Source organism: Hemibagrus wyckioides, linkage group LG07, assembly GCF_019097595.1.
Source record: "Hemibagrus wyckioides isolate EC202008001 linkage group LG07, SWU_Hwy_1.0, whole genome shotgun sequence".
Taxonomy (NCBI): domain Eukaryota; kingdom Metazoa; phylum Chordata; class Actinopteri; order Siluriformes; family Bagridae; genus Hemibagrus; species Hemibagrus wyckioides.
The window spans coordinates 16,324,600-16,340,852 of NC_080716.1; the positions used below are offsets into that span (position 1 = coordinate 16,324,600).

At 38.5% G+C, this 16,253-nt stretch overlaps 2 protein-coding genes across 2 annotated transcripts in view; one reads left to right on the forward strand and one right to left on the reverse strand.

The window, feature by feature from the left end:
* shroom4 (shroom family member 4) overlaps positions 1–5,679 on the reverse strand; it is a 35,275-nt gene extending 29,596 nt beyond the window's left edge. The window contains exon 1 of the mRNA XM_058394118.1: positions 5,405–5,679. Coding sequence (XP_058250101.1) covers positions 5,405–5,527 — 123 coding nt within the window. The 5' untranslated portion in view covers positions 5,528–5,679. The remainder of the gene's footprint in view (positions 1–5,404) is intronic.
* Positions 5,680–9,212: 3,533 nt separating this feature from the next.
* On the forward strand, positions 9,213–11,433 carry bmp15 (bone morphogenetic protein 15). The gene is made up of 2 exons (XM_058395580.1): positions 9,213–9,636; positions 9,979–11,433. The coding sequence occupies exons 1-2, from the start codon at positions 9,285–9,287 to the stop codon at positions 10,803–10,805; spliced, it is 1,179 nt and encodes a 392-aa protein (XP_058251563.1). The 5' UTR covers positions 9,213–9,284; the 3' UTR covers positions 10,806–11,433.
* The last annotated feature ends 4,820 nt before the right edge of the window (positions 11,434–16,253 follow it).

Here is a 16,253-nt window from a genome sequence, read left to right on the forward strand (position 1 = left end):
CTATGGTCGAAATAAGGGGTTGTCTAAAACGTAACCTTTACACAAACCAGTACTTTAAACCTTTTTCAACTAAAAAGTCCAAAGTAAGCAAAAAAAAATCTGTTCAAATGAGTTACATTGTACAAGAATCAGAAATATCCCACCATCATAATTTCATACCGCATAATGATCTCAGCACCCTTCAAATCACTAACTACAAGAGCAGCACTGATTGCAGCAAACACAGCCAAATCATAAACCAATCTTTTTCATTATCAGTACAATGTTGTCAACATGTCTACCCATGTACCAGAACCACAAAACCCTTTCGCTGTAAGGCCACGACTTGGGTTACTAAAGCCTTATTTCAGACAACACAATAACACACACGACTCTGCTTACATTTTAACCGACAGTTAGAACAACAACTTGGCTCTGTATAACTCCATTACTTAGTCATACACTCAAATCAAGTGTGTATCAAATGGTACTTAAATATCCATTTACGCAACTATTGAGACACCATAGATCACTGCTGGCAAATATTCACAAACATCCTGAAGCGATCAATCATGTTTCAGACATGCACTGAGCTTTTGAAGCCTTTCCAGAGGCTGTGCATGCACTCTCACAATAACACGATTCCCACTAAGAGGTGAGAAGGCACCTTTGAAATGCGTCCAACAAGATGAACTAAAGACCTCCTGATGGGACTGAACTAGTGTTTATTTCACTGAATTTAAATCTGAAAGGACAAATTAAAGGCTCATCAGTTTCCTGGTGCACTTGGCATCATGCTTGCTAACTGGAAAAGGTGACATTCCTAATTCAAACAAAGGCAATCCCAGGCAAATACCTAGGCCAGTGCTCAACAACACAGCACGGTGCTGAAAGGACACTATTTAGTTTTCCATCAGAAACATCAAGCTTATTACAGGACACGTTTCCAAAAAAGAACAACAGGTGGTGTCAGAGAGTCGGTGACCTTTTGGGTCAAAGCGAAGACAGATTGATTCGTCAATGTCATATCAAACATGAATGTGTGTGGGGGGGGTGCACATGACAGCTGAATACATGACCTGCCATCTCTCCATTTCCCCTTGCTCATGAATAGGACCATGGTGTGTCTTTTAAGGATGTAATGTGTGAGGAATGACCTTGCACCCTTTGCTAACCTTGTTCAAACAAAGTCTCCCCTTATTTCGACCATCTTTCTTTCTCTCTCTCTCTCTCTCTCTCTCTCTCACTCTCTCTGCAAGCTGGAGAAGGTTTTTTTTTTACTTAAAAATCTCAAACAATATTTATTATATTTCATAAATTTAGAAGACGATTTAAATGTTATAAGGTAACTTGCTAAGTAAAAATATTAAGAGATTTATCAGTCTGATAATGTCAGTATCACATTTGACAGGAGATGGCATTAACATGTGTGATGTTGATTGACAGCACACAGATCTTGGTACCTGTACATTTTTTCTGCAGATCTTGACAACAGAAGATTGCAAAGATTCACCCGGTAACTGGAATGGTATGGTACTGACTGACATTCAGCACGCCTTTATCAGTACCATGCTGAAAACAGGGACTTTTCATCTCCAAAATAAACACTTCCACAGCACAGACAAAAACAAGATCATAAATTTCTACAGCAGTTTCAAGTGCTCACTTGCATTTTATTCTCTTTTACTATCAGAAGTAACAAATCTGTGCTTAGAGAGAGCATTCTGTTCTCGATTAAATCACACAACAACCCCAGAGCATGTCCACAGAATTTCACACCATGCAGGACACGTAGAAACAGAAATATGCTGGACTTTATTTGAAGCAATAAGACCCCAAATATCTCTCTCTCCATCAAATCTCCTCCACCCAAGGCAAATGGTACAGGAGCCAAACTCACATTCCTACCAGATATCAGATTCTTCCCACACCCAAAAATCAGCTACAGACTCTGTAAGGTCCAGCCCAACATCGAAATAAAACATTGTTTCACCCACTTCCTCACAAAGTCCATAAAATCAGTAGTACGAAAATACTCATTACCTCATAGTGATGTCTCCCAAACAGTAGTCACACAGATACTGTGCCTGATTTAACTAGGGGAAAACATTCCAGAAACAGAAGTCTGTAGTTACTAGATGACAGAAAAGAGGAAGCAGTTCTCTTCACATGGCGCTCATTGGTGATGTTATGGAGCTGAATGAATGCAAAGCCTTGAAATCCCAGCAGTTGCACTGAAACTATGGATCAGAGCAACATTTCCATGTTTACAACATTTCCAGAGCTCCTCCTTTATCCCAGAACTATGGTGCCTGGGAATAAGTTCCACTGGGCAATTAGAAAGAGGGGAGAAAAGTATGACTAAAGTGCCCTGTGGTCTATATAAACTTCACAGCAGAAAATGAGAAAAGCAAGGGAATGCACAATGTTTCCATCCCAAACCCTGAGACTAAGCAACTGAGAGACAGAATGGGGGAAAACACAGAGTCTTTCAGAGATTTGAGATTAGTTGCCATTTATTTAGTGGTTTAGTGTAAGCATGGAAAAGTCAGTGGCAGTTTTCCATCAGCGTGTCGTGCCCTACAGTGCCACCCTTTGCATCTGCATTACATCAATCCGCATTCAGACTGGATAACAGGAACTGGGAATTTTGGACATTCAAATTGGTGCTGTTACATGACAGTCAGAGCTGTGGTGAACTTATACCAGAAATAAAGCACTGTCTATGAGTCCTCACAACACTGGGTTTTACAACGGCAGTAATCACTCAAGCTAAAGTTTCCTTTCCTACACCTCCTATTTCATTTAAAACAGTCACATGCTTCACAGTGGCATTAGTAGAAATCTGTGATTTAGATTTAGAGTTTATTCGGTAGAATAATGTGATTTAGATTTAGATTTAGAGTTTATTCGGGGCCAATGCTGAACTGGACATATCAGTACCATTTACCAGGCTGCTTTGAATAATGTGATAAACAGTGGGATTGATGTATAGGTCTGGATATGGTTGATAGGTTTAAGAATCCATCAAACATGCAGGTCGTGCTTTGCTTTTAAATCAGATGGAAAATGTGTAAGTAGCTTCGCTTGAAGAATTTTGCCCCCTGGCAAATAGCTTTATAAAGAGCCACAGTGGTAGAAAACCCCAACTCAAATACAACATAGTTGTCTACAGAGGGTGAGTCGTGAGGGCAGCATGGGGTTATCAGATTGGCCATGGTCCAACCTCCAAAGTGTGGTTATAGCTCACTGATTACCCAGGGCGTTTCATGGCCCCATTAGGCATGCATAAGCTCAAAAAACCTCATTTAGCTGCACTTAGAACACCTTCTGAGCCTGTGAACCTGGAATAAAGTTACGTTTTTCTTTTACGTTTTTTTAGAAGTTGTATAGAAATAGAAATAGTGGACTACACAAATGGACAACATCCCTTAAACCAGTTCAAAAGATCACTGATGATGTGAAAGTCCAGAATCAGAATATAGCGAATATCTGTAACACCTCTTTATCGCACTAGTCACACTTCAGATCATGATAAAGACCCTGAGGTCAGTGGGACACATCTGAGACTGGGTGGAGTAGCAGTCATGCAGCACATGATACCATCTGGAAGAGGAGGGGCACACCACATCAATACACCCTGAAAAATGGTATACAATACCCACAAAGCCTTACACAGATGTTGTAAGGTTAGTTAATGCTCATCCTGACATCAATCTGGACCACTAGGATCACTAATCCTCTGGAAATGTGTCTATAATACTAACAAAAATGAAAGATCCTCTGCAGAGAAGACTATAGTATCACATACAGGATGCATGAATGTCCGATATAATGCAAATAAATAAACGAATAAACCAAAAGGAAATGTATTTTCCATGTGAGCTCAAAATAAGTGCGAAGTAAGCCAATTTCTTCTTACACTCATACTTGCACTAAGTTTCTCCCCCACCTCCCTAACTTTTCCCTCTTTCTCCCAGCGTCCTCCCCCTCCCCCTACATCAGTTCGGGGGGGGTGAGTCTGGGAATGTGATCTCTGTGGCTCTTGTGCCCTAAAACATCTTCATTCAAGTAAAACAAATCAACAATTTCGACAGAACGCAGCAATGCTGAAACAGGCAGAGAGAAAATTAAATACAGTTTCCTCACCACCTCCTGCACTGAAACGCGGCCGAATGGGAAAGCAGTACAGATAAACGGTCTGATTTATTACTGACCAGAGACGGAATATAGAGATTAAATAAATGTCTGTATTCTAGTTTATCTGTTTGCAAAGTTCATAAATAACCTACTGACTCTAACCAGAGCTTTCGCCTATTCCAACACGGATATATGTATATAGGAAAGAATATGTAAAACTTTATTGAAGTGTTTTTAAAGCTTACCTTTTCAGAAATTAGGATTTTTCAGAAATTAGGATTTTTCAGAAATTAGGATTGTTAAATTGCTGAGAGTTCATGATTACTGAGAGTTCATAATTTTGTAAAGGGGCTTTTCAAAGTTCAGCATTTTCAGGAACAAACAGAAAAATCGACATAATCCAAAAATATAGATTTTCCTGAAATCTGAATGCGCAGCCTCTCTCCCAATCTGGCTAAATATCAAGTAAGCACTATAGAATTTTTCCATTGCCTAAGATACAGTGAATTAAAAAAAAAAAAAGAAAGTTAGCAATGTGCATGAGCAGTGAATTTCTGCATAGGTACACTCCCAGGGTGCTTGGTTTACAACCTTGTCTTAATGTGCTGCAATGTCCAACATCTGGGAAAGGCGCCAGGAAAGAACTATACACAAGTGAGGTATACACAAACATGGAAATAAAAACATCAGCTTCTGCTTGCAAAATGCCATCTTGGTTTCTGAGCTCTTGCAGCATGAAAAAAGAAAAGTAAAAACAAAAACACTGAATGTAATGAAATTATTTCCAATATTTGAGTTGGAAAGGTGCTTCATCTGTCAAACAAAATAAGGACAATTCAATCTGATTTGCTAATATTCCAGCACGGAGTGGATCAATTCAATAAACATAACAATTAAACCATTTCACAGAATTGGAGAAGCGCCAGATTTGAGGAGTTTGCACACGCACGCTCCAATTATTAGGAAAGTACCAGATCAGTTCACATGGATGTAGACAGGAAGCTCGTGCGCTCAGGAATCCGGCAAGTCATTCATTCACCACAGTGCAAAACACTTCTACAAATGGCCAAGGTTTGGAGGTTAAATGCATGCAACATGCAAAAGCAGAGAAGTTGTACTCGAAATCTGACACCAGACTCCTGGTCAAACTTTGTTACAAAGTAACTCCAAACATTTTCCCTTTCCTCCAGCATGTGAACACACACACACACACACACACACGCGCGCGCGCCTTCCTCTCCTAATGACTAACAGAAAACTGGGTTTTTTTTTCCTCCACACTTACTTTTGTTATGATGAGCGGCTCTCCGTGCTCCAGTCCTCCTTTCAGGGTGAAACCCCACGGAGCGCCTCCGTTAAGCTCGACGTGGATGTGATTAAAGGTCACGAGTTGTTCCACGGTCTCCATGCTGGTTCCGGGACTTTTTCCTACTCGAGCCTCACACTTCTTCTCACACCACGAACTCTTGCTTCTCCATCACTAACAACAACACGGGAAGCAGCGGTACGAGGCAGGGCAAGGGAGGGGAGGGGAGGGGAGGGATGTGCTGCTCAGGACGGGCATGCCGAGCTTCCGCGTGAAGGAAATGCTTCAGGCTGAAAAGTCAATTTGATTGACAGGTGGAACGGCCGTTTGGGGTCGAGTTTCACTGGAAAAGGGGCGGGACTAAGTTCAACGGCTATCCGCTGCTTTGTCCGTTGTCCAGCTTCGAGTTGGCTTTTCCGCGGATGGCGGAGCTGCTCCTCCTCCTACGCAGATCCCACAGCTAACTGTTAAAAAAAATGCTGTGTCAAAACTGCACCCAGGTCAGCATACAGAAGTAAACTTCCCTCTCTAGCCAGGATGGGCTAAAACTTTGCCATACAAAGCGATTGTGTGACATAAATCAGTTCAGTGAAACGGCACCATTTAGATACGACTTCATACATAACACAACATTCTTAAAAATAACCCTCAGTCCAGCACCAAGAAGTCTCCTTCCATTTGGCCCTCTGATGAGAACTCTTAAATGGAGAACCCTAACAAACAAAAAGAGAAAAATCCACGTAGAACCCATTTAGAACTGGCAACCATTCAGAGCAACCTGTTTGAATTTTAATAATAATAATCATCATAATCATCATAATTTACATTTCTGGCATTTGTCAGACGCTCTTATCCAGAGCGATGTACAAAAGTTCTTTGAAAAAGTATTTCTATCAATGAATATATTAACATTGGTTCAATAGATCACAGACTTAGGATACCATATAATAATAATAATAATAATAATAATAATAATAATAATAATTTACCTTTGTGGCATTTGGCAGATGCTCTTATCCAGAGCGATGTACAAAAGTTCTTTGAAAAAGTATTTCTATCAATGAATATATTAACATTGGTTCAATAGATCACAGACTTAGGATACCATATAATAATAATAATAATAATAATAATAATAATAATAATAATAATAATAATAATAATAATAATTTACCTTTGTGGCATTTGGCAGATGCTCTTATCCAGAGCGATGTACAAAAGTTCTTTGAAAAAGTATTTCTATCAATGAATATATTAACATTGGTTCATTAGATCACAGACTTAGGATACCATATAATAATAATAATAATAATAATAATAATAATAATAATAATAATAATAATAATAATAATTTACCTTTCTGGCATTTGGCAGATGCTCTTATCCAGAGCGATGTACAAAAGTTCTTTGAAAAAATATTTCTATCAATGAATATATTAACATTGGTTCAATAGATCACAGACTTAGGATACCATAATAAGCATAATAATAATAATAATAATAATAATAATAATAATAATAATAATAATAATAATAATAATAATTTACATTTCTGGCATTTGGCAGACGCTCTTATCCAGAGCAATGTACAAAAGTGGTTTGATAAAGTGTCTCTATCAATGAATATATTAACATTGGTTCAATAGGTCACAGACTTAGGATACCATATAATAATAATAATAATAATAATAATAATAATAATAATAATTTACATTTCTGGCATTTGGAGATTAGGAGATCGTGTGTTCAGTTCTCATTCATCTGTACCCATGAGCCAAGGGAGTAAAACTGTCCAATGCAGCTGTGGGAGGGATTCTGTGTGGGTGTTGATTCTAATCAAGCAAGAGCCATACATGTTTAATCAGCTGATCTTGACTTTTAATAGATGATCAGGTGTGACTTCTGCTTGGTTTGGAATGAAAACCTGCACACACAGAATAATCCTTTGTGGACAAGATTGGACACCCCTCTTCTAGTGTGCTATGATTGGACACCCCTCTTCTAGTGTGCTATGCTGGCCTGTTATATAGCATGAGCAGCAATATGAAAAGATGTGGTTTGCTCACAAGTGGATGAGAAGGAAGCATGTGTTAGGCCTGATGTGTAGCTATAAAGTGTGAGAGCTGACAGCTGGCTGGTTGGTTGGAATGGGCACATTGCCTCAAAGCCTTGACTTTTTTACCCCTAAGATTCCAGTTAATCAGAATACATGCAAGCCAATATTAGATCAACAGCATACAATTAAAAAGAGCTAATGACCACAACCCTACTGAGAGATGGCCACATGGGTGGCACAAGGTGGCAGAGGCTAGTAAAATAGTCCTTGTCACCACAACTATGACCTCAAATAATATGCCTGAGAAGTCACTTCAGTTCATAATGGTTTAAGGGAGCTCATGTTGATTCAAATCTGGTTGGTGGTATTTTGATTCAATTCATTCAGTTTTTAAAAATAAAAATCGAGTGTGAAGCCAGTACAGTAAAGGCATTACATCGATACCCTGTAAATAAAACATCCTAAACACTAAACCTGGACAAATCCTATGTATTCTACAGTCTTGGAAAACAGGCTACATCTCGAAGCTTAAAAGGTCCCTCAGGTTGACTGACTATATGATTAAGGCCTAGAAGGTATACTATAGGTTGACCGCTACGAAAGATAGGTTTTGTTTTTTTCAAGTCTCAAATAGAAATTTTTTAAAACTGTACAATCATTAGCCACAAAAATATTCCACTCTTAGAAATAAGGCATGCCATTCCTTTCACTGTGGTGGTATATCTTTTGTTGTGTATCTTTGTGCAGGCAGTGTACCTTTAAAGTATTAATTTAAAATCTAATTAAAGCTCTAAGAGTTGTCCTTACTGTTTAGGTATGCACTATAAATATTTTTAAGGCCTTTATGGTGTAAAAAAGATATACCCTTGAGGGTAACACCCCAGTGATAATAGCATATATATATATATATATATATATATATATATATATATATATATATATATATATATTTATATATATATATATATATATTTACACTTGTTGCACTTGGTTTAGGATTTAAATTTGTTTAAATTAGAGTGACAGATAGTAAATCTGGTGGCATTAAATATATATAGAAGAGATCACAGTTTGAAACAGGTTCATGTCTTTTTTTTCTTTCTTATTTATTTATTTATTATTTTGTTAACATGACATAGGAATCAAGAAAAAAAAGCCACAGGTACAGGTATAGACAAAAACTCCACAGCATTCAGCGACAATAGACAAAACAAACAAATAAATAAAAAATAAATAAAATAAATAAAATAAAAAACACAGGAAGTGGACAAAGAGTTAATATAAATTCTTTATGACAGTGAGAGAAAAGGGGACTTTTAATACCTTAAAATATTTTGCTATTGAAATAATTGTTGAAGAGAAAAAAATGCACATTTATATCTCTCAAAAATGAACAATCCAAACAAAATGTCTTTAAAATATAGCTCTTATATATGAAATTTGAAATGGAAAAGGAAATATCCTGCCCGAGTTTTTTTGGTATGATCACAAAAAAAAGATGTTAAATAGTCTCTGGATATGAATCACAAAAGGTACAACCTATGCCCAATTAAAATGTTGACCCAGTGAAGGTTTTAACAGGACAGTGGCGATGAATAAGTCTGAAAGAAGTCTCTTTAACTTTATTTGTCAATAGAACAAATGTCTCAAGTGATTGACGTCGCGTCGCTGACGTCACCAGGTGCGGACACGCTAAACATGATAATTTAGAGGCCGCAGAAAGGCTCGGCAAACGGCAGTCAGGTGACTTTCTTTGACGATGGTAGCCTTGCCAGTTGTACTCGTCCGTGGCAGAAGTTAAAGATGAAGGCTGCCGGCAGTCACAGCTTCCACAGACTTTGTGTACTGTCGTGTTTCTTTTTGTTGTTACCCGCGTTCACGTGCGCGGCCGATAAAATGGCCTTTCCCCCGCCACATATCGGGGTGCTGACAGAACAGAGTCGCCGGAAAAGCCACCCCAAGCAGAGAAACCCCAACAGTAACACGTTTTCCAAAAAACAAGCAGAAGATCAAAGTCTGCAGTTCATGTGGAGTCTGTATAGAAAAGCAGCTAATTTAGACGGCAGGCCGAAGCAACGCAAAATGTTTGGGTCCAACACCGTCAGGTTGATCCATGCATCCGTCACCGGCAAGCGGTTCCACTCCTCATCAAATGGTAAAGCTCATTCATTCATTCATTCATTCATTCATTCATTCATTCATTCATCCATCCATCCATCCATTAATGCGTTCACCCACATTCCACGTTCTGGCTTGATATGTTCTGCTGTGATTGGAAGTATTGATTACATCATATGTTTAAACTAATCTATAGTCAATGAATATATTCAGATTATGCAGTGAGTTTATAAAGCAGTGAATGATAATGATCTGCTGTCAAAATTCTGCTTATAATATATATCTAATTCTGTGTTTAAATAAGTAAACCAAACTGATTGCTTCCCAGAAAGTGATTTTCTTTCTCCCCATTTTCTGGCTCTAACCCTGCCCTGGCCAGACCTGCTGTATTCTTACACCGTGCAATATGAACTGGAAAACCTCCCACTGAGCAAACTAAACAGGGCATCTTTCATTCATCTGAGGTCACCTGTGGCATCGTACCCTCTGTTTATGTGTGAGGCCAGAGTCTCCTCCTCGCAGCATACTAATGACACAGATGTTGTCATTCTGGGCCCTCGAAGCATGTGGACTGAATCGGATGTCACATCCCATGTGTCTCTACTTAGAGGCAGTCTGTTTGTCCTCTATGTTCAGTACAAGTGTTGGGAATTTGGCCCAGTTCATTCTGTCGCAAGACACAGGACACGCAAGAGACATTTCCCACCACAAAACCATTTGAGAGCCCCTGCCTTGCTTCTCTTCTTGGAAGAAGAGGGACATCCTATGGAATGGGCAAAGTACGTCAAAGCCACTTCTCACACTGGCTCAAGGTCACGCCGGTCCAAAGAACTCGGCAGCATCGGTTCCGACATTCCCAACTACAAGCGGTCCAAAAACAGTGTAGGCAAGAACCAGTGCAAGCTCCACTCATACCGTGTGGCTTTCCGTGACCTCGGCTGGGACCACTGGATCATTGCACCCCCTATGTACAACCCTCGCTACTGCATGGGCGACTGCCCTCGCATCCTGCACTATGGCTACAACTCACCGAACCATGCCATCGTCCAGACCGTCATCAGTGAGCTCGGTGTTGCTGACATCCCACTGCCGTCCTGTGTGCCTTACAAATACAAACCTATCAGTGTGCTGATGATGGAAAAGAATGGCAGCATTGTCTACAAAGAATATGAAGACATGATTGCAGAATCCTGCACCTGTAGATGACTGTGGGTTTGAAATACAACTGGATTATAACTAATATGGACTTCTATGCAGTTCGGCCACCACTTTTTTGACCTGCTACTGCCATCTGCTGCCCACAGCTAGCAGAGTCTTTGTGAAGGTATGCTACTGGAGTGTGAAAAAGTTATTGCCTGATGCATAGATGTGTTAAAAGCCACCAACTGTGACAAACTTTCTTTTCTTTTCTTTTTCTGTTTGTCTGTGTGCCTTATTCATGTGTTTGCTATAATGATGGAGGATAAAGGAAAAAACTATTGTTTTTTCTATTTGGACTATTTGGTATTACATGTTTGCCCCTGACATAACTCTTGGAAAAGTTCATTCAAAAAAGAAAAAAAAAAAAGATTTTTTGGAAAAAAGAAAGAAAAAAAGGTCCATGATGAGAGAACTTTTGTGGTGTCTTTGTAGAGCAACCTGTACATGTATTTTGTGTGTTTGTGTGTCTGTCGCTGGTTGGACATAATAGAAAGATGCTGCTGCTGTTTCATATGCTGCTATTGTGACCTCTTTTGGAAATAATGCATTTTGCACGCTTTATTCTATTCAAAGGCAAGGAAGGGAGATGTCTGAGTGTCCTTTGTCTGTATGAAAGATGTGCATCTAGTTTATGGAGGACAACATTTCATGGACATGTTTCTTAATGAGTGAAGAGATTAGTCATGAAATGAAATCATTGTTTTAGAGATCTTGAGAGATTAAATAAAGAGCATATTTTGTAAAAAAGAAAAAAAAAGAAATCTTTGGTATTTGTTTTTTTTCCTTCACAATGACGCTTACCTGCGTCACAATTTGCAGTTTTAACAATGGTATTGTTTTGAAATGTAGCTTTATTTTTCCTGTCCTGTGCATTCCTGTGCCTCTATCTTGTCTTTAGACAGCAAAGCATTTTTATGGTGCCCCTTAAAGCATATAAAATTGCTGGCCAAGGTTCTGACAGCTGATCACATGATGTTTACTGGACACACTGTTGGTCTGGGTACATTCTTCTCAGCTAGATTGCTAGATTTATTACTATGCTTCTGTCTTAATTCCTTTGGCACGGTTTGGCTATTCGGCACGACATGTTTATTCTCTGGTACTGCATACTGAATGATAATGCATGCAATTCACCAACTTGTCTGGCTGTTATAATGGCCAGCATAAAAGCTGTCTTAATTGAAAGCCACTTTACATTCCCATTTTCCATTGGTGCTTATGATAAACTCCAGGTCCTAGTGCGGTCCCTTCATTTTGCACAGAGGTCAGATTTACTTCACAATACGGTGGAACCTTTCACTTGCTTGCTTGTAACCTACATTTAAATGCAGCGCACACATTCAGAAGAGATCTTCTGTACACATGAAAGTTTGCATACAGACGGTATGATTTGAAGGGTATCGGGCACAAAACACTCAGCAGTAACAATACCAACATGTGGAACAATGCTGCTTGTATATCCTCCTGAGAACCAAGGAAAAAAAGTATCTTTCAATTCAACTTTTTTTGTGATTTCCTGCCTCTTTGGAGCTAAAAGAACAACACACAATTTAGAATTTTTAAAAAATATTTTTATTTCTGATTTTACAGCATGTCCACTGTAGTATACAACAGAACGATTTTACTGTATAAAATAACAGCGACAATAACAGCGACACTTCAGAATCAAAATGGGCTGAAAGAACGCTGCCTGGAAGGCGTACAGTTGCAGAAGTGGACATTCTTGGCTCAGAGTATCTGTGTCTACCCTGTATGTGAACCCCAGTGGACAGTGAGTTGTTAGTCTGTTTGTGGCCACTCCCTGGGGTGCAGGTGTACTGTGGGACTCTGTGCGTCTGCTCTCTGATCAGCCCAGAAAAAGACCCATTGTTCACTTACAATAGTCAGGAATGTTGTTAAAACTGATAAGCTGTAAATATGCCAAAAAATCTCTGGAGTTTCAGGTCTAATGAAAATGATAAGGTAGAAAAATAATAGCCCAGAATTCACTGTTTTAGATTCATACAAATTTGTTGACTTGTGCTGGTTGTTACAGTATAAAATGAATCCCTTACTGACCTTGTGCTAGATCACTGACACATGTCCAGAAATAGAGCTTACTAAATGATAATGACTCAAGGCAGGCATCCAATGCATTATTTAGCAATGACCAAAATCAGTCTCCAGATTTGAATCCTGTTGAACTGCAGAGGGCAGTCTACATCCACAAACACCAGAAATAATAATAATAATAATAATAATAATAATAAAAAAGCCTTTATGATCATTTTCTGCAAGGATTTTCTATCTGTAAACATTACAGTGAGAGGCTCAGTGCTGTTATTCTCTCCTGGGGAGATTTCATCTAATATTTATTGTGAAAGTGATTCAGCCAGCAAAAAAATATATATACAGTATATTTGTGTACATTTTTTATGTTTAAAAAAAGATTGTATTAAACTGTTATCCCCATATGATTATGCTCAAAATGTCCTTCATTCCATGCCAAATATTTGCTGTATTGAAGTTTTATTCAACCAGCATGGTGATGTCTCTGACTGTTAGTTTATACAAACATTAGAGCATAACCAGATTTATTTAAAGTGGGTCGGTTCTTTTCCTGCTTTGTACCAATGAATATAGAGAATCTGCCCCTGGTTTCTATTCCTCACTCATTTCTGTTTCAGCATGTGTAAGCCCAAGCATAAGAGTTATTCTGAATATTTAAAGAGAAAACCTTTTAGGGTATTCTCATAAACAATTGATTTCTTCCAAATTAGTGTCACAAGGTTGTGTATTATAATGTAAATGTTCAACATCTTATATATTTGCATGGTCTTGCTATTGTCCAGGCAGCAGCAGGTAAATCATTTGTTTCCCTGAGTCAACATTTTAAATCATTTTCTCTGAAATCTGTCTGGTCCAGGACAGCTCCTTTCTCTTCTTTGGCAGCCGTTCCAGTTCCCGTTGGGACAGTGTACTTTTTTTTTTCTGCAATCTGATGAGTCCTTGCCAAGATTCACAAAACAGTGCCAGAAGTCTGTGTGCCTATGGCAGAAGAGAACATTATATGTAACGATCGCTTCGTCTATGGATGACATGTTGATGAACATGGTTTAAAACAGTAATGTGCCATAACTATCTAGATATAGATTATCTTTTTGAACTCACGCTTAACATTGTTAGGGGAACCTTAATGTACAGCTTTATCGAATGCAGTAATACACACTTGAGCTCAAGACGTCTGAGACCACTAATGAACGTGCATCTAGAGCATGCATTTTAATTACAAATTTATTATTATTGACGATTTGTGTAAAATGTAGACCCTTGTCAGAATTTCTCAGTATTTGCCATGTCCCTCTTTTGCTTTAATGACGAGCAGTAATGGACAAGTTGTAAATTTCAATTAAGGCATGAGAGGAAAAAATTTGATTTTTTTTTATACAAATTAGCATTAACATGGTCAAATGTGTTGACCATTCAGTATTGATAATATTGAAATGTCTCTTTCTTAGATTTTGTCTTTCTCTTTTCCCCCACTTTCTGCTGATTTCCAGTTTTAAGAACTGTCTGATTTTTAGTATAGACTGTCTTGGACTTTTGGACCCCAAGGTTAAGGGGTGAGCCATTAAGGGATAATTGTACCTGTATTCTTTATTGTTATTTTGTTAATTCATAATGTATTAAACAGTCCACTTACTGAGACCTTTTCTATTTATATTACACTGCCCTATCAGGCATCACTTCACTGAGTCAGATTTGTATAGGGACCCTGTATAAAGATGTATAGAGAGGGCTAAAGTGAATTCTAGGCATGACTAACAGGCTTCTGAGGTCATAGTACAGTTTACAGCCATACCCAGCAAAGTGTCCAATCACGCAAATAAACTTGCATAAAATTCGGAGAATCCTCATTGTTAAATTCCCATTGTTTATTTGCCGTTTATCGAAATCCATTGTATATCCATTACGCATTTAGGTTTTGTGCATGTGCATTTTGCATGCATCCCTCTTTTGCTTCGAGTGTAATTGAGTCATTCTTGATATGCTAAGAATTTTGCACAACATTTAGCTATCCACCATAAATCAAAATAAGCATGACCTTAGCCACAGGAACAAGAGATCCTGAAAATATGCCAAACATCTTTAAAACAAGGGCACATGCTTGTGAAATCCTGAGGATTGCTTTTGAGACGTTCTGGTATATTATAAGCATGGAACATCATATCCAGAAAACATGAGTCACTTCTGAGTCCCTTCACCTTTGTTATGGGTTACAGCAATTCAAACTCTTCTGTTTCATCCCCTCTGTGTGTATATGATGTGTCTTGACAGGACAGACTGTTTGGCTCATATGTAGTTCCTTATACAAACGTTTTATTTTGTGTTGTCACAAAATCTAATATGAATCCAGTTTATATTTCTGGCAGATGCCCTTATCCAGAGAAACTTGCAGTTTCTCATTTTATACAACTGAGGGTTAAGGGCCTAGCTCAGGGGCCCTGCATTGGTAGCAGTGGCAGCTTGGGGGACTTGGGATTCAAACTCACAACCTTCCAATCAGTAGTACAACACCTTAACCACTGAGCTACCGCATCCGCTAAGTTATAAGGGAGCTACTACAGAGACCCACCGGAACTGATTATGGACAAAAAGTAGTTACTCGGTTATACAAAGTTTGCTACTATTTTTGTGGTTTGCTAGCTAACATTAGAGTGCACAGTACTGTATATTTATGTTTAAACAACGTCCACATTACAATATTTACTGTGATTTTATGTGAGTAATCTGCAAACATTTTAAAAAGCATTTTTATGAAGCATTAGTAATTAAATCCATGTCACTTTAAGTCCCATTAACCTTATCTGTGCAGCACCTTGGCTATATTCATATGCCTTATATTTATTAACATGGCTCATTTCGGCATAGGAAATTAACAAAAGCAGAGTTTGAGAACAAGTTGTGTTGCAGGGCTAAAAGGGCAGCCAGTGGTCAGGAGGTCACCGGTTTGATTTCTGAATGACTTTCCTCTGTAAGTTCGAAGAATCTGTAGCAAAAGTTGCTTTCTTACATTGTCTGTTAAAAGCACTGTACAAATTAATTGGAGAAAAGATCCTGATCCTTGCTGACTTTTGTCAAGTGTACTACTAATGTCTTATTCTGAAGTATACTTTAGAAGAAATAAAAAAATAAAAATGAGTCTACATGGAACAGCACAGTGTGTAATGGGCAGCATCACAGCTCCAGGGCCTGGGGTTTGATCCTGAGCTCAGGTTAGTGTGTGTGCAGAATTTCTGTGCATGTTGCCCCCATGTTTGCACTGGTCCAGTAAGTTTGGCTGACTAATATAAAGTGGTTACTCAAAGTGAGTGAGCCATTATAGTATACATTTTGTATTCTCATATATGGTATTAATTCTGAAAAATGGCCAAGCAGTGCCTCCTCTTTCAGTCATTCACACTGTATAGTGTA